This window comes from Dermacentor silvarum, chromosome 10, assembly GCF_013339745.2.
Source record: "Dermacentor silvarum isolate Dsil-2018 chromosome 10, BIME_Dsil_1.4, whole genome shotgun sequence".
NCBI lineage: Eukaryota > Metazoa > Arthropoda > Arachnida > Ixodida > Ixodidae > Dermacentor > Dermacentor silvarum.
Window position 1 is genome coordinate 57,088,139 of NC_051163.1, and position 19,264 is coordinate 57,107,402.

General features: G+C 49.0%; 1 protein-coding gene across 2 annotated transcripts in view; it reads left to right on the forward strand.

The window, feature by feature from the left end:
- Window positions 1-19,264, forward strand: part of LOC125940617 (uncharacterized) — a 123,834-nt gene that overhangs the window by 27,768 nt on the left and 76,802 nt on the right. For both annotated transcript variants that reach the window (XM_049657008.1, XM_049657009.1), the window contains exon 3: window positions 16,327-16,452. In XM_049657008.1, the coding sequence (XP_049512965.1) occupies window positions 16,327-16,428 (102 nt within the window). In that variant the 3' untranslated portion in view covers window positions 16,429-16,452. The remainder of the gene's footprint in view (window positions 1-16,326; window positions 16,453-19,264) is intronic.

The window sequence follows — 19,264 nt, forward strand, 5'->3', positions numbered from 1 at the left end:
AGCGCGTCGAGGAGGAGGCGACGCAGACCTGCCATGCTGCCGTCAAGGTCACCCGGTGGGGCACAAGAGGAGAAGGGGGAACCAGTTTGGGAAAGGGAAAGCTGCGGGGAGCACGCCGTCGGGTCGTTGTCGCTAAGCTTAACACCCTGCTGAGTTAACTCGCACAAATTGCAGCAAAAGGAGCGCGATCCCGACTTCAAAAGATCCAGTTCGTCGTCTGGCCAGGTCACACATTTCGCATGCACACGTTTTTCACACTTTTCACAGCGAAAGAACTGCTGTTTTCTGAAAAAAGGGCACGAGCAGAGCAAGCATGCGTCCTTACTGGGCGCCATTAATAATAATAATAAAAATGTCACAGTTTCGCCCTAAGGGCGAAGCAATGAATGCGATAGCAACACAGCAATGTCATACGAAGTAAGGTGAGCGGCTTTGGTAGCAACAACACGCAGAACTGTTGTCGACGCCATCGGCGTTTTGCCCGCGTTAGCTCAAAATGCGTGCGGCGTTGGTGACTGTTGCTGGAGCCTCTGATATAAATAGGCACTTGGTGCCGCAGCTAAACGTCGCCTCCCTTCCCTCCCCCTCCCCCACGGCCTCTCGCGCGTCCGAAGAAGGCGCGTTTGCTCTACATATATGGTGATTGTAAAGGAGAAAAGAGACGCCTACTTCTGCAGCCCTTAAGCGAGCACGGCGCAGAACGCGCGTTTGTTCTCCGCCGTGCGTTCACTCCCCGTGAAAGACGCGCCCCTCGCGCCCTTTCACTCGCACATACAGCGTTCGGCGCGCGGCGACGATTTCATCTCCAAATGACGTCATACGGAACCTCACGGCGACGGCGACGGCGACGGCGACGCCGACGGCAGAAATCTGCTTTTGAGTGTCCATATAATTGCTATCGCAATAATAATAATAATAATAATAATAATAATAATATAATAATAATAATAATAATAATAATAATAATAAAATGTCACAGTTTCGCCCTAAGGGCGAAGCAATGAATGCGATAGCAACACAGCAATGTCATACGAAGTAAGGTGAGCGGCTTTGGTAGCAACAACACGCAGAACTGTTGTCGACGCCATCGGCGTTTTGCCCGCGTTAGCTCAAAATGCGTGCGGCGTTGGTGACTGTTGCTGGAGCCTCTGATATAAATAGGCACTTGGTGCCGCAGCTAAACGTCGCCTCCCTTCCCACCCCCTCCCCCACGGCCTCTCGCGCGTCCGAAGAAGGCGCGTTTGCTCTACATATATGGTGATTGTAAAGGAGAAAAGAGACGCCTACTTCTGCAGCCCTTAAGCGAGCACGGCGCAGAACGCACGTTTGTTCTCCGCCGTGCGTTCACTCCCCGTGAAAGACGCGCCCCTCGCGCCCTTTCACTCGCACATACAGCGTTCGGCGACGATTTCATCTTTAAATGACGTCATACGGAACCTCACGGCGACGGCGACGGCGACGGCGACGCCGACGGCGACGGCGACGCCGACGGCAGAAATCTGCTTTTGAGTGTCCATATAATTGCTATCGCAATAATAATAATCTTTATTAGGTCAGTACGAAAAGGCATCAACACACATAAACGGGCCTGTTTAAGTGTACAGAGGCCTGTTTAACTAGGCCCGGCAGATTCGGCTTCAGGGATGTGGTTGTACAGTCAACGAGAGAAAAAGAATGACAAAGTTTAGACTAGACACACTTAACACAGCGCATGAACGGGCAACGTAATAAGAAAAACTATAGAACAGAGAAGTTGGCCAAAACTACCAAACAATCGCCAACACAAGCGTAATTCATAAAGATGCTAACAGCTTTTTCAAAAGTTTTTTTTATTGAAGTAACAGAAAAGAAATCTCCCGATAAATCCTTAAAACACTCAGTAATATACGCACATCTTTTTGCCTTACCATATCTAGGGGAAGAACAAAGCACTGTGCATCGCTCTTTGTCCCCTCAACAGTCGTGGAGCCACATAGGCAACCTTAAAAGTCGGCAGTCCAACAGTGGCAAAGAATTAGTTTTAGAAAACAAAAAGTCCTGGAATGCTGAAAATCCTGATTAGTGAAAAATGGTATTTCCATGTGGTAAGCTAACATAAGCAACACTTTTAAGTAAATTTTAGTTTTAGTAAACTGGTCAGTTCTCTTTTTCCAGCGTTCTGAACAGAAGGCGAAAACCGTAATGCCGTATCTAATCGCGATGTGAGCAAGTGCATGTACAATAACTACCTCACTGAGAAGGGCACCGTGCCTTTTATTGCGATAGCAATTATATGGACACTCCAAAGCAGATTTCTGCCGTCGTCGTCGCCGCCGCCGTCGCCGTCGCCGTGAGGTTCCATATGACGTCAATGGAGATGAAATCGTCGCCGCGCGCCGAACGCTGTATGTGCGAGTGAAAGGGCGCGAGGGACGCGCGCTTTCACGGGGAGTGAACGCACGGCGGACAACAAACGCGCGTTCTGCGCCGTGCTCCCTTAAGGGCTGCAGAAGTAGGCGTCTCTTTCCTCCTTAACAATCACCATACATGTAGAGCAAACTCGCCTTCTTCCGACGCGCGAACGGCCCCGGGGGGGGGGGGGGGGGGGGGAGGGAGGTGACGTTTAGCTGCGGCACCAAGTTCATATTTATATCAGAGGCTCCGGCAACAGTCACCAACGCCGCACGCATTTTGTGCGAACGCGGGCGAAACGCCGACAGCGTCGACAACACTTCTGCGTGTTGCCGGTGCTGCTGCATGTCCACGTTTATACAGCTGATAAAGCTACTATCAAACTCCGTATAGCTCTCTACAAATTTGCTATCGCAATTGATGCTTCACCTTTCAGGTGAAACTGCGACTACTTTTTATGTTAAAATGTCACATTTTCGCCCTAAGGGCGAAGCAATGAATGCGATAGCAACACAGCAATGCCATACGAAGTAAGGTGAGCGGCTTTGGTAGCAATATGAATTGTAGTAAACATGAGCTGATTAAGTAAGCAGGTGTGCTGTGGCGTAAGTAGACGGACATGAAGAGAGACTCGATGACCACGAGGAGGCGCGTGTGAAACGGTGGTGTTGATGAGAAGCGCTTCCCGTGGGCAGCGCGTGCGAAGGGACACACCTGTAGCGCTGCACTGCCGACCCGGGCAGCATTGCATGTGTAGCGTGCGTTGGAAAATGTGGCCCGACTATTACTAACTAATTGAACAAGCGTGGTATGAGCGCGCACAAACAAACATGAATAGATCACACTGAGTGACTGCAGACAACGACTGTAAAACGCTGGCAGCAAGCGCATATATACGCCGCAGCAGCGGGCCAAGGTACGTGCGGTCTATCGCTTCAACGGAAACTGAGCGGCGAACGCACGGCGCATAAAGGTCAGAGCCGTGTGGAGATAAGAGACGGTGCGGACGAGCGACGAGCGCGGTTGTTGGCAGCGTAGAAGTGCCCCCCCCCCCCTCCCCGCGCTCCCTCCGGCGCTGGCTTCCCGCTTCCTTGCTTGTGCGTGGGTGATTGAGTGCGTTCGCTCTCCGTGATAGCGCGCGTCCCCGCACGCTTCCGCTCGGGCATACGGCGCGCGGCGAAGATATAATCTATAGGGAACCTCAAGACGACGGCGACGGCGACCACGACGGCAGAAATCCGGTAGAAGTGTCCATATAATTGCTATCGCAATAAAAAGCATCCATATGACACTCCGTAAGTTGAGCAAGTTGTCCCCCACCCCCTGGCTACGGGCCTCCTTAGGGTGCAGTCGGCGAACCCTGCTCTTTTATATAGAGCACGAAGTCATAGAATGACTGGCTGGTACGATCGAGCCGTATGCTTCGCTGTACGACATGGCATTCGTGAGGCATAATATACCCTCGCAAATACTGCGGGGTCAAGAATGCAGTTTTTTTTACGAAAAGACACGCACTCTGAGAAACAGTAAAAAAAAAAAGAAAAGAAAAAAAGGAACAAGGGGGTGTGTGTGTGTGTGTGTGTGTGTGCGTGTGTTATATAGATAGATACATAAGTAGACAGATGGGCGGGCGGGCGGGAAGATAGAGAGATAGATAGATACACCGATAATCAATATCGCGTTACGGCTTATGCAACCCGCCTGCACCCATTGCGGTGATCGTCGACGCGCTACGTTAGAATACGCGTGGCACATTCCGATATACCACAGCGATCGTTGCACATTTGGCAGCCAATTATATTGTCAGACAATGAAGCCTTCCAGAAATTTGCTTGAAATAGAATTGCGTTCAATTAAAATGTACTAAGGAGCATATATGCGTTCATCATACATGTAAAATGTGCTGAGTGCTGCGACGCATGACACCAATCAGTCATGAATATGTGGAACGTCCTGTTGTTCCACGTTAGCTCGGAACTTGCTCAAACCCAGGGTCGCTCAGAGCACGAGCGTCACGAGCCGAGCAAGCCCCGCTTCTTGCTGCCGATGATGAGACAACAGATTCTCTCCCCCGGCCCCTCTATAATTTCACATGCTCTGGAGGAAGGCGCCGTCTCTTCGAGCGGCGCAAAGGTTCAGTTGACGGAGTCTTCTGCACTTCCGGCCGAAAGGGCGTTACCCTGTCGGTGTCGGTAAAGTCCCTATATAAGAAAAGTACCGCCATCTTCTCTTTCCTCCGCCGCCTCCTCTCCCAAAGCGCTTGTCTTTTTCTTTACTTTTTACTTGCGAAAGCTAAGTCGACGGTGGCACGCCTAGAAAGTCCACGTTGAAGCTTTCAGGCCGGGCGCGCGCCGCCGCCGCCGCCGGCGTCTGCGGCTGCGCAGAGGACTTTCAACAAGGCTCCGAGGCGGAAAAAAAGAAAATATAAAGAAGTGAAAAGCGCGCGCGATCAGCGTCCAATCGGAGATACAGGAGAGAGAGAAGCGGCGTTTCTCAAAGGATGGCGGTACTTTTCTTTTATAGGGACTTTAATTGTCTCATGATGCCGTGGTCGAAGCGTCCCGACGTCACGCTTGGTCAAGATGCCGCCGTTCCGTTCCTTGAGCCGTGTCTACCGTGACCATGCGCTTTTCTTGTTTATCACGCACCATCCCAGGTATCCACCTTTTTTCCATGGTAGGAATGTTCGAGTCCACAGACCCTGTCCAACTTGCCATCGCTCCTGACGTTCGGTGCACGTATCTTCGTTTGCTGCCTCAGCGGTCGGCATGATGCAGTCGAGCTTCGTCCTTATTTGATATCCCAACAAGAGTTCTGCCGGTGACTTGCCTCCCTTCACTGGCGTGCAGCGATGACAGAACAAAAATCTTGCAATCCCTTCTTGCAGCTGCATTCCTTTGTTTCTCTTCAAAGCTTTTTCAGGGTTCTTACGGCCCTGTCTGCTAAGCCATATCATTGCGGCTCATAGGGCACGGTAGTCAAGTGTACTTGGTTCTGAGCCAGGAAATTAGGGAAGTGGGCACCTGTGAACTGAGGTCCATTATCCGTCACAGGTGTGCGAGATAGGCCGAACCGCGCAAACGTAGCCCCGGGGGCCTCGACTGCAGGAGCGGCGCGAGGATTTTTTTGCCGGGGGGTTTGAAGTTTACGTCGACGTTATCGATGTTACCGGCGGAAAAAAATAGTAAAATTCACATGACCCATACAGCGTTTCTTTTTGCTTTATTGGAAAAGTATACGTTGAGATTTTGAATTCGAACTTTTAATTGTCTCAACCAAAACCACAGCTTTGGGTCCCGGCTCACGCAGGAAACCCGGGGCACGAGGCGGCCCACCGGTGTGCTCGAGGATTCGTCAGCCGAGCGGTGGGTCCCGTCAATGACCCGAGGGACCTTGTCAGTGAGCCGCTGACCACATAACACGATATTGCCCAACACTACCGCCTCGCAAGACGGCCAAAACTTCCACCTCATCCCAAGCTCACCAAGGGAAAAGAATTCACCTGGCGCTGACTCCAAACGCACTCCTTTCCCAACTCAAATATATACGCACACTTTTACCCTGACTTGACAGACCCACACTGCTCATTATGTGGCTCCATGGCCACTTTAAATCATATTCTCTGGGACTGCAGAGAGGATCCCCTACCAGATCTCCTGGCCGCTCCCTCGCCTGAAGCGTGGGAAGCGATACTCATGAACCCGAACCTGGAGGTTCAACTTCGGGCCATCAAAAGAGCCGAGGAGGTGGCTCTAAGGCATCACCTTGTAGCCACCCCTAACTAAGCCAAATAAAAAAATAAGGTTGTTTCCTCCTCCTCCGGCATGGTGGCAGGCAGGTAACCCAGGTTGGCGGAGCGGCATCGTTGTATTTGGCGGTTGCGGGATTCTACTGGCAGAACTGAAGATGAAGCCAATGTCAAACAATACACAAAAAGCCGGGAGCAATGCAAAGTGCGGGGGAAAGGAAACGGAGAACAAAAGTGTACGGGCATAGGCGCGGATTGATAGGACGAATGATGACGTCAAATATGAGCAATGACGTCAGACATTCCGTCAAAAGTGTCCTTGGAGCATGGCTCCACCATAGTTGGCATCACCGAGAAAACTATAGAGCAAAAGCTTAAAATGTAGATGAAGAAAGAAACAGAAAGAAAAGTAGCAAAAAGAATAAAAAATAAAAAAACAGAACTAAGAATATATGCCGATGCAAAAAAAAAAAACTGCGCTCCAAATGAACAGTATCACGAAGATACAGGGAACGTAATAGAGTAAATGAGGCGATAAAGAGGCATTAAAAGTGTTCCTCCGTTTGTCTAGTAATAGTGAACTATAATGTGCGGACGTCAGTCTAACGTCGCGGTGTTCTTTGAGCAAACCGGCAATCTCTAAGCTCAACAGGCACTGATTAAAGAAATGTTGCAAATCTGTGCATGTTTCACCACAGGCAAAATTATTATGTGAAGATGAAGGACAACGAAAATAATAAAAAGGCAACCGGGCGTGAGCAGAGATGAGGTGTGCTATTGGTTTTTGTGGCGGGAAAAAGCCCGATATGCCTTGGATATTCGGGACCCATTTGTAGAGTTGTGTGTCCGCGTTATCACGTGACCAAGCGACACTCCACTGCACGTAAGAAGACGCGGGCATGTTTGTTGTAATTTAAGTCGGTGTACCTAAAATGAAGCGCGATATTCAGCCTGAGGCAGCGGAGTTGGCGATGTTGTCTGCAAGTTCATTGCAGTCAACAGCCTTATGCGCGGCCACAAGGAATATTTCGACGCGACGAAATGACACGATAGAGAGGAGCAGCTGCTTGATTTTGTGGACGTAGCTGTTGTTATTGGCCAAATTCTCTAATGCGTTAAGTAGCGAGAGGTAGTCAGAAGAAATGTGTAGGGGGTGACATGAGACAATGTGCGTATGTATGTGAGTGTCTCTAGTAGTGCGATAGCTTCGGTAGCGTAGGCGCTGGTGGCCCCAATGATCCTGTACCTTCCGACTTTAGTGATATGGCCATGAGGGTAAAAAATCACAAAAACAGAAGTAGCAGAGTTAGAAGTATAAGAGCCATATGTATCTACTAATAATAGACAGGTAAGGTCGTGACCACGTGGGCCAGATGAAGTTGGAGAAGGTGAAAAGGGAAGCGGAATTTAAGGCTAGAATGAACATTCCAACGATTGAATGGGTATTGAGTGTCCAAGGGATTGTACGTTGTAGGGCCATAGAAAGGGAGGACTTTAAGAGCGAATAGAGAAAACTGGGCATTTAAGCGATACAATTCGATAGGAAGGGGGAGAGTATGGGCAATAACCTGTGGGGCGGATGTTCGCGTTGAGAGAATTGCACCAGTCATAGTGAGTCAGAGAGTGCGCTGTATGGAATTAATTTTAAGTTTGAGTTGTGACGTGGGAAAGGTCGGCCACCAGATAGGGGATGCTTGTGAAAGAGAGGGAAGAAGCACCTGATTATGTATGAGACGGAGAACAGAAGGAGACAGCGAATAGTGCATGCGGAGGAACAGGAGGAGATGGGAGGAGAGAAGATCAGATTTGGTGCGAATATAGGTTAAATGATCGTTGAACGTGGGATTAGTATCGAATACAACTCCGAGAATTTTAATTGCTGGGTTGTGATTTAAGTGTCGTACCACTGACGCGCACTATATGGGTTGACGGATGCGTGAGGAGGAGGGGGATGAGTGGCTGTTATGGAAATACAGGAAGTACGATTTATCGGTGCTAATGGTGACTTTAGATCTGTGAGCCCAAGCAGAGATTAGACTAAGAGAATGCGAAGCTTTCGATTCGAGCTCCAAGTGGCTGGCGGCGGGGATTACGAGCACCGAATCGCCAGCACATTCCTGAGCGAGCACATCGCGCGGAAAGGAAAGTTCCAACAAGCCATGAGTTACAATATTCCAATAAAGGTGGGCTTATGGGTGAACCTTGGGGGCTGCCCAATGTGGGAGTGGCGGACAATTCGCTGGCCTGCGACCGAAAAGTGAGTGCGATCGCTGGGGAATGATCGGTGAAGATGGTACAAGTTATGGGGGCAGTTGTGGGACTGTAAAAAGTCGAGTACTACCGGGTGCCAGACGCCATTGAAGGCGCCTTTGAAGTCAAGAGAAGTGAGTAAGGCGTGGACTTTCTTATCCTTGAAAGTGTCGAGAGTTTCCCGGAGGCGATAGAGAGCGATTGGCGCACTTTTTCGGTGGGTAAAGATGAATGGATTTTTACGAAGGAGGTGGGTGGAATGTAGGAAAGAATAAAGGCGGGAATTCAGTAAACGTTCTAAAATTTTCCCGCATAATGAATTCATAATGATGGGTCGATAGGAAGAAGGAGAGTCGGGAGGGCGGTTGGGTTTTGCATTACAAATAACACGTCCTGTACGCCAATGTGTGGGGAAGCATGGTAAATTTAGACACTGACTGCAATGGAAGACAAGAAAGGGCGGATGGTAGGTGAAAAGAGCTTTTAACATGGGCAAAGTGAGCCCATCAAGCCCTGCTGAAGCATTGATGATGTTTGCGAGGCATTGCGTATGAGCCTGCCATTAAAGGACCGCTGTGCTACGCGAAGAGGAAGAAGACGGGACATGCCTCGTGAGATGCTGTCAGCCATTCTCTGGTAGCAGCAGCCTATAAATATTGTCTCTCCTGTGTACTTGTGAATCCCCGTGACAATTTGGTGGAGGTGCTGGGTACCAGAAGAAGCGCTGTACAACGGAGCTCCGCAGTGGTCGTCGAGTCGGGGGTATCATTATGACAGACGAGACCACGACCACGCCGCCTGCGCCGGCCAGTGCGACGCCTGCACCAGCGCCGATCACGACGTCAACGAGCGTCGTTACGCACCCTAAAGACCCGGGAACGTTCTACGGTACGGATGAAGCTGATGTTGAAGATTGGATTGCCAATTCTAAACGCATCAGTGAGGTCAATCGTTGGGGACGATGATGCTGGCGAACGTGCTGTTTTACCTCAAAGGAACGGCAAAGGTGTGGTTCGATAACCATGAGGCAGAGATTGGAAGTTGGGACACTTTCAAAACAAAACTTATTGCCTTGTTTGGGAAGCCTATAGGGTCGAAAGGCGGCCGCAACGCAAGAGCTGTCCATCCGCGCTCAGACGTCCACTGAACCATACATATCCTACATTCAGGACGTCTTGGCTCTTTGCCGTAAAGTGGACATGGACATGACGGAGTCGGACAAGGTTGGTCACGTACTTAAGGGAATCGCAGACGATGCGTTCAACCTATTACTGTGCCGAAATTGTGCGACCGTCGACGCAATTATTGAAGAATGCCGGCGTTTTGAGCAGGCCGAAAAGTCGGCGTATTGCGAGGTCATTCGCTCGGCTACCGAACACCGCCCCGACGTCATCATGCGAAGACGGACAGGCCTCTCGTCTGCAGTCATCGCCACCATCGGAAATTACACGAATCGTCCGTCGGGAAATCGAAGCTATTGCTCCTGCTCTCCCCTAACAACGGCCACGGCGATTTTCACGTGCCGGCCGTTTCCCTGGTCCAGTCCATTGTGCGGGAGGAACTCGGCAACTAGGGTTTCGCCGTCTGCACCGTTGCTCAGTCTCGGACAACTGACTTTCGCCCTAGGTCGCCGCCTCGCCAGAGATCACCGCCCCAGGAACAACGGTTTTATCCGCGCTCTCGTAATCCGGCTGAATGGCGGACGGCAGATGATCGGCCGATTTGCTTCCACTGCCGCCGTATCGGTCACGTCGCGCGCCATTGCAACAACCGTTGGGTGTCTCCGTTAACCCGGGATGACACTGCTAGCCGCACCGACAACTACCGCCGTTTTCAGCCCGCTCAGCCATACCAACCATACAACACTGATAGCTATACCGCCGCTTCCAGCCTTTTGAGCCGTACAACGTCGATGCCACCTCTACGCCGCACAGCTGTTCCCCGTCGCGCCGAGGTCATCAGTCCCGTTCGCCGACAGCGTGTCGACCGTCGTCTCCTTTGCCTCTACGACGACGTCCGACATCGCCGCTCAACCTTCAACAGGGAAACTAAGGGATGCAGCTCTTAGAGGTGACGCTGCATCTTCGACATCCACCTCAAATCCTCTCCTCGTATTCCCGACGCGACGAAACTTGATCGACGTTGACGTTGACGGCTTAACTGTTCCCGCACTCGTCGATACTGGGGCACAAATATCCGTGATGAGTAATCACCTTCGTCGTCGCCTTAAGAAAGTACTTACCCCCGCCGCTACTGGTATTATTCGCGTCGCTGATGGAAGAAGTCCCGTAGTCATCGGAATGTGCACAGCTCGCATCACCATCGCCGGTCACCATATATCTGTTTTGTTTACGGTTCTCGAGCAATGCCCCAACGACGTCATTCTCGGACTTGATTTCTTGTCGGCCCATGCCGCTCTCATTGACTGTGCAACCGGCGTCCTTCAACTTGAGCTTCCTCAACTGGCGGATGTTCCAGATTTAGCGTCACACCGCTTATGCTCTGTCGATTATGTTCGGTTGGCACCGCAAGCCACCACGTGTGTTTCCTTGAGGACGGCATTCCCAGTTCCAGACGGCGACTACATAGTGTCTCCACTAGTTGAAGTACTGTTGACCAGAAATATTGCTGTGCCACACACCCTCGTGACTGTTGTCGACAACCACGTCCAGCTCCCGCTTCTGAACTTCAGCAACTCGACTCAAGCTCTCCCGCAAGGCATCGCAGTGGCCAACGTGTCTGCGCTTGATGAATGCGATGTCGCGGCACTAGACGCGGACACTTGTTCGTCCTTTCTCGCAAGCGGTCCGGCAAGTCCACTCCCCGATGAAATTACCACGATGATTGCCCCTGATCTTCCGACTTGTCAAGCCACGGAACTCCACCACCTCCTAACGACCTATAGGGATATCTTCGACTTCGATGACCGCCCTCTCGGTCAAACGTCTCTCGTAAGTCATCGAATACATACCGGAGATGCTATTCCTATCAGACGGCGACCCTATCGTGTGTCCCATTCCGAACGCCAGGTCATACAACGAGAAGTCGACAAGATGCTCTCAAAGACGTCATAGGGGCTTTCTCAAGTCCGTGGGCGTCACCTGTCGTCTTGGTCAAAAAGAAGGATGGCAGCTGGAGATTTTGCGTTGACTATCGTGCCTTAAACAAAATAACGCGCAAAGACGTATATCCGCTGCCACGGATCGATGACGCCTTGGACTGTCTTCATGGTGCGAAGTACTTCTCATCCATAGACCTGCGCTCGGGTTACTGGCAGATTTCTGTTCATGACTTGGATCGAGAAAAGACTGCCTTTATCACACCGGACGGCCTCTATCAGTTCAAAGTTATGCCCTTTGGACTGTGCAACGCCCCCGCAACGTTTGAACGCATGATGGTCTCTCTCCTTCGTGGCTACAAATGGTCTATCTGCCTCTGCTACTTAGACGACGTCATTGTGTTTTCCCCAACGTTTGAAAGTCACCTTACTCGTTTGGCGACCATTCTAGCTGTCTTTCGTCGAGCACGACTCCAGCTAAACTCCAAAAAGTGTAATTTTTTACCGTGACAATATTACCGTGACATTATTACCTGAATTATGAGCGTGTTCAATTTCGCCACTAGTGAACGAAGGTCATTTCTCCTATTGTTATAAGGGGTTTGAGGGATAAAGCAAAGGATAGTGTGAAAATCGTCATCCGTTGAGGGCAAATCCAGAGAAATATGTGCTGTGTGTAATAAGTCAGGCACGCTCGACGTAAAACAACCATCGGGAAGGGGAAAACAAGGGAGCTGATTGGTTATGTGAAGTGTATCGAATGAAGTGCGGAAAGGAAGACCGAAAATATTGCGTTTGGAATGGTAGGTACAAAACGATTTAGAGGCAGAAGTTTTGGCGCAGTCAATATTCATTTTATAGTTGGCATGAACGTCGTAATATTGGTTTTTGAAAGTCTGGCGAAGTAAGGGGGGTCAAGGTTCTCTGGAAACGTCGGCGTAAGGCACGAATTATCTTAAGTTCAAGTGTTAGTTCCGGGTTACAATATGAGTTGTTAGATCGCTGCTGCGGTATAACCCATCACGAGTGATTACGATAAAGGTCGTGAAACAGGAGATAGAACTTTGCGATGACCAGGTCAACGGCGTCAGAGCAATATAGCGTCGTGGATGCTATCCTGTCGAACAAAGGCGAATGCACGAGCAAATCTGAGTTTATAAGTTCATTATTTTGTCAAACGTTTAAGTTTTGCTTTAGATTGGCCGAAACACGAAAACTGTATGAACTTATGGCTCGAGAGCGTTTCGCGGTCAACTGACCAGCTGTAGCCGCATGAGATGAAGTGAACGGAAGCAAAAGAAACGTCAATCCAGCTTACGGCAATGTTGGACTGAAAGGTTGGTAGCGAGCGGCGGTCAGTTGAGAACTTTATTGCTTGAGGCAGCAAATTGGGCAAGCTGCGCAACGCGAAAATCGCCATCCACTGCGCCCTATAGTAAATGTTTCGCGTTAAAGTCACCAGCCATGACCACAAAGGGTATAATAATCTGTGTAAGGCGGAGTCCTCATACGCCGTTCAACGAATAGTAGACTTCGTATTCACTGCGAATGGAGCCAAAGCTGACCAGGCGATTGTTCGTGCATGCCACATTAAGGAACCTGCAAAATCACTCTGGTGACATCTGATGTTCTCGATTAAATATTTTATGAACATATGCACGTTTCGAAAGAATCAGGAATATTCATAGAAATATTTGTTTCTGGCACGCGTCTTTTTAAGTATGTTTATAAGAATAGCGAAAGAGAGTAAAAAAAGTTGTCGCAGTTTCACCTGAAAGGTGAAGCATCAATTGCGATAGCAAATTTGTAGAGAGATATACGGAGTAATGATATTAGCTTTATCAGCTGTATAAACTTGGACATGCAGCAGCACCGGCAACGCGCCGAACTGTTGTCGACGCCGTCGGCATTTTGCCCGCGTTCGCTCAAAATGCGTGCGGCGTTGGTGACTGTTGCCGGAGCCTCTGATATAAATAGGCACTTGGTGCCGCAGCTAAACGTCGCCTCCCTTCCCTCCCCCTTCCCCCCCTCCCCCACGGCCTCTCGCACATCGGAAGAAGGCGCGTTTGCTCTACATATATGGTGATTGTAAAGGAGGAAAGAGACGCCTACTTCTGCAGCCCTTAAGGAAGCACGGCGCAGAACGCGCGTTTGTTCTCCGCCGTGCGTTCACTCCCCGTGAAAGAGCGCGTCCCTCGCGCCCTTTCACTCGCACATACAGCGTTCGGCGGCGCGCGGCCACGATTTCATCTCCATTGACGTCATACGGAACCTCACGGCGACGGCGACGGCGACGCCGACGGCGACGGCGACGCCGACGGCAGAAATCTGCTTTTGAGTGTCCATATAATTGCTATCGCAATAAAAAGTTATCGCAGTTTCCCCTGAAAGGCGAAGCATCAATTGCGATAGCAAATTTGTAGAGAGCTATACGGAGTAATGATATTAGCTTTATCAGCTGTATAAACTTGGACATGCAGCAGCACCGGCAACACGCAGAACTATTGTCGACGCCGTCGGCGTTTTGCCCGCGTTCGCTCAAAATGCGTGCGGCGTTGGTGACTGTTGCCGGAGCCTCTGATATAAATAGGCACTTGGTGCCGCAGCTAAACGTCGCCTCCCTTCCCTCCCCCTCCCCCACGGCCTCTTGCGCGTCGGAAGAAGGCGCGTTTGCTCTACATATATGGTGATTGTAAAGGAGGAAAGAGACGCTTACTTCTGCAGCCCTTAAGTGAGCAGGGCGCAGAACGCGCGTTTGTTCTCCGCCGTGCGTTCACTCCCCGTGAAAGCGCGCGCCCCTCGCGTCCTTTTACTCGCACATACAGCGTTCGGCGCGCGGCGACGATTTCATCTCAATTGACGTCATACGGAACCTCACGGCGACGGCGACGGCTACGGCGACGGCGACGCCGACAGCAGAAATCTGCTTTTGAGTGTCCATATAATTGCTATCGCAATAAAATGGGCAATTTGTCACATTTACCTGCCAAACTAAGTAATCTTTGAGCTAGTCTTTGTTAAAGTGCTGTTAGAGCTACGCGTGGCTTGGAACTCCGTGAAGTGAGCAGGACATTGCTTTTATTGCGCAATTATAGGGCCGCGCGCTGGCGCAGCCGCCGCCGTGCTGTCCGGGCATGGACGACGCTACGTGCGTGGCCCGCGTTCATAGCAATTGGTATGGCCTTCAATAACTCACGTCAGCGCCTCTTCTCACTTAGAACACATATGCATACACAGAACGTGCAGCGGTCGTTGCAAATCACTTACCGTGGAGTCTTGGCTGTTCAAAACTGCGAGAGACACCAACGACGGCAGAACAAAGCGCCGACGCTTGTGGTAATGGCTGCCGCTTGGTCGCTTCGAGCGCGCGCACTCCGAAGACCGTCGGCGCCGCGTTTCGATGGTTTCGGGTTTGGCGCTGCATTCCCTGCAGCGCCTGCAGCGCTCGCACGGCTACTCCAAACAGAAAAACAACGCGGACGCACATTGCGCGGGATATTTCGAATCTGAATGCAGAAATAATTCTACTGAAATTGTCGCTCGGGGTGACAGCCATGTTGGTCATGGCAGGCGGCTGAGTTGTTCTTTTAGCTGTTTGGCTCGGGTCAGATATGGGCGTATTTCAACACTCCCTATCTACCCAACGCCAGTTATTGTTTTAGTGGCGAAGCTCCTTAGGGCGTGGGTTTGTCCTTCCTCCGATGTAGTATGTAGCCACCTGTAGTTTTATGAAGTGTTCACTAGATGGCGTTCCGGTTCCGGTTCCACTTCCGGTTCCGGTTCCACTTCGGCGCGTTCGCTGCGAACGCGGGCAAAACGCCGACGGCGTCGACAACAGTTCTGCTCGTTGCTGGTGCTGCTGCATGTCCAAGTTTATACAGCTGATACAACTACCTTGAGTCGACCACATGGCTGCTTCGCATACTACTCAGGGTTCCCTTCGGGAAGATGGTGTAATTTTCTCTCTCGTTCCCGACGCGCGCTCTCTTTATCTCTCGTCCGTAGCTGTGGTTTACCCGAATGATCCCCCGGTGCTTCGCCCACTCATCATCACTCACTTCGTGGATATGCTGTGATTTTTTAACCCCCATTTTACTACAGCAACGTCCTCTTAATGTTCCGCCGAATGAGGTCGGGGGTAAAATAAAGGTTCTATAATAGCTTGTTTTACTCCATCTCGTGGGAGTACCTGTTTTGAGCTTGGGAGGAAAACGGGCATGTCAGCTGTTAAAACGCCCATATGGGCTAATTTGTGTTTACAGCTCTAGGAGAGCTTGAATAAAAATAATTTTTAGGTGTGTGGAATCGCGGCAAGTACAAGCCGAAAAACAAGTCCGGCTGGGAGATAAAAACTGTTTGTGAACGCCTTATAGGGGATTCATATAGTCTTAAATATGACTGTACAGCTAATAATCGAAACCTCGCAACAAGAGATGGACATCCTAGCTTCCAGATGTAAAAATTCATTTGCTACAAATTTAGGTAGCCCTAAACATTGTCGCAAGGCCTGCGTCTCCAGAAGAACAAGGGGGCGAAGTTTATATGCAGGAGCTCCAGAGTACACTACACATCCAAATTCCTATACCGGTCGAAAATACATGCGGTATATTGTTAAAAGTGTTGCTCTTCGCATTCCTGATCGACTATTGCACAGCCTACGCAGCAAGCCAACCGCACGAACACCTTTTGTTGCAATATAGTCAATGTGCGCCTTCCAAGACAGAGAACCGTCATATATCACGTCAAGATACTTCACTGTCTCTACTTGTGGGATAATATTTAGATGATAGGAGAGAGAAATATATATGGGGTCCTTTAATGGAAACGCTAGCACTTAATGGAAACGCTAGCAACAGCAGACTGCTCTTTTTCATTACAGATTCGCGGGTATGGGCGACGGCAGACGGAGTGCAAGAAGACCACTTTTGTGTTCACACTCACCAAAGACTCACAGGCCTGCTTCATTCAAACGGAAACATGAATGGTTACCGCGAGACTTGAAACGGTGAGTTGAAGAGAACAGGTCTCTTGAGACATAGGCTACGCGAAGAACCGATAGTATTTAATTGACATACAATCTCATTCTAGTGTGATACCATTTTTTCTTTTAATGCCAAGCATTCTTTACTCCTTAACAGGCACGTCGCTGCCGGGAGGTACGCCTCGGTCTCGCCTCGTTTCGGACCGCGTAAACAGATAAAAAAATTTAAGCCAGTTCCACGCTTGTGAAACCTGATGAAACAGCAGAGCTCTGCAAGCTTAGGTGTATAGTGTAGTGGGCATGAAGCTCGCCTTCGGACCATTAGTACCCGGGTTTAAATCCCACCCCTCTCTCTTTCTTTCTCTGTTTCTCTCCTTTCTTTCTCTCTTTTTACTTCTCTCTCTTTTTTTTCGTTCTGTGTATCTCTTTCTTTCTCTCTCTCTCCCTGATTGATGCTGTACCCATTAAGCCACCTACGAAATTTTTCTTTATTTATTGCCTGACTTTGACGTCAGATGAAACACCATCATACCTGTAACCGACAGACACATTAAATGCATAGAAGACACGTGGTCAGCCACGCCTTGGCTCACTCTGGCACTTTAAATTTTTTTATGAAAGTTGTTAGGGGTTACTTTCTGGACAGCCAATCAGCAAAACGTTCCTGCTCCTTTATCACTTCTACAAGCTTGGTGATACTAACGCGAAAAAGCAGACGCGCTGGACGCTTGGTCATAATGAAAATCCGCCATGCACGCACGAACTAAACAGTGGAGGCCTGTTAACATGATTAGATCGAATGCAACACCGTCTTCGGTTTCTGCGGCTAGATATACCGGTTTCTTTGCGAGTCTAACCACAGCTTTTTCCTTTAGTGTTAGTAACATGTCCCAAAAGTATGAACTCCCTCCAAGCAGTGCAGAAAAACCTTTCTTTTTTCTGGTTTCTCGCATGCTCTCGTGTTGCCCACAGTAAGTAAAACCTACATACTTTCAAAAATACCCTTGTATTTTCGCGCCCCACCGAGCTTTTTTCTTTTTTGCTTACCTCAGAACATTTTGTCCTTGGCCTCCCATATAGATAGATCCATATAATGGCACGGGCCTAATCATATCCCAAAGATTATTTATTGTACAACTTTTTCCATTTTTCGAGGGGGGAAATGTGTTCTTTTGAAAAACGTGTAACCCATAAGCCTGCAGGCTGGCCTGAATCTCCCTAAAATATTCGCTCATTGATCCTGGCATAATGTCAGTACTGAGTATACCTATTCCAGTATTGAGCAACTCAATCGCAGCTGACTCGTTCTGCGGGAAAACACAGAGCTCACATCGGCGAAAGCACAACAAATTATTAACGATTTGTCTCGCACACTGCATGGCGTCGCAGATTCCTAATATCAACCCCCTCCAATTTTCCTTCCTTTGCCTTCCAACATGCGCGCCTGGTGCATGTTGAGCGGTAACCCTCTCTTCACCTATTCCCGCTGTCCCCAGTACAAGATGGCTGCTCCCTGCAAGCGCTGTTTTTTTTAAAACTTTTACATCATTCGGGGCACATCTATCAATTAGGAGCAGCCGGTGCCACGCACAAGCATAAACTTCACGCAGAAATAATCAATCATTCTAAAGCTTTTGATTCTGTGATTCATTCTAAACTACTGGTAAAACTAAACGCCATATTCAACAATCCCCGTCTTGTTTCTTGGATAGCCAGTTTTCTTCACTGTCGCTATCAATTTGTTCCTTTTAATTAAGTGGAATCTACTCCTATTGACGTCACATCAGGCGTTCCTCAGGGATCCCTATTAGGCCCTCTATTATTTCTCATATATAATAATGTTTTGCCTTGTAGCACCTCATCTAAAATCAGACTTTATGCAGATGACTGTGTATTATACGAATCTATTAACTCCATTGATGACCATCACCGTCTTGCACAATCCTTTGTCTTTCTGCACTTGGTGCAAAACGTGGCAAATGAACATCAACTGTAGTAAAACACTCGTGATGTCATTTGCCAATAGACAGAGCTCCCTCTCATTCGATTATTCTTTCGATGTGATCCCACTTAAGAGTTTCTCAATATAAATACTTAGGAGTCATTCTAACAGAGCATCTTTCATGGTCTAAACACATCGAATACATAAGTGGGAAAGCCCTAAAAGAATTAGGTTATTTGCGCCGCACTTTAGCTAAGACCCTTCGCGGTATACTAAACTGTTATTATATAAAACGTTAATTCGCCCTGTTCTAGAATGTGCATCTGTCGTCTGGTTTCCCTACAAACACTGTGAAATATTTTCGCTCAATAATGTTCAACGTAAATCTATCCGTTTCATTTGCCAAAATTACAGCCGCAATTTCTCGCCAACACAGGCTCAACAATCCCTGAACATCGAGCCATTACTTTCACGGTATCGCATCGAAGCCCTAAAACTCTTATATGGAATTAATAACTGCACTTGTGGTCTTTCTGATTGTAGCTACATCACATTTACAAACGCAAGTTGTACCCGTAGCTCCCACGCCTTGAACATAACACCTATCTTTGCCCGTACTAACACATTCAAATAGTTTTTTTCACGTACAATTGAGCTATGGAATTCTCTCCCCGGCGATATTCGTTCACTATCACTAAAAGATTTCATAGCTACCACCACCAAGCACCTCGCTAACATGTAAAGCGCTTCATTTTTTTCATTTTTTTGTGTATGTGTATGTTTTTATTGTCTAGCAATGTCCCACTCCTGCTATAGCCCTATATTGGGCTGCCGTATAATCTAAATAAATAAATAAATAACATTATTATCGTGCCCAGTATACACAGGAAAAGA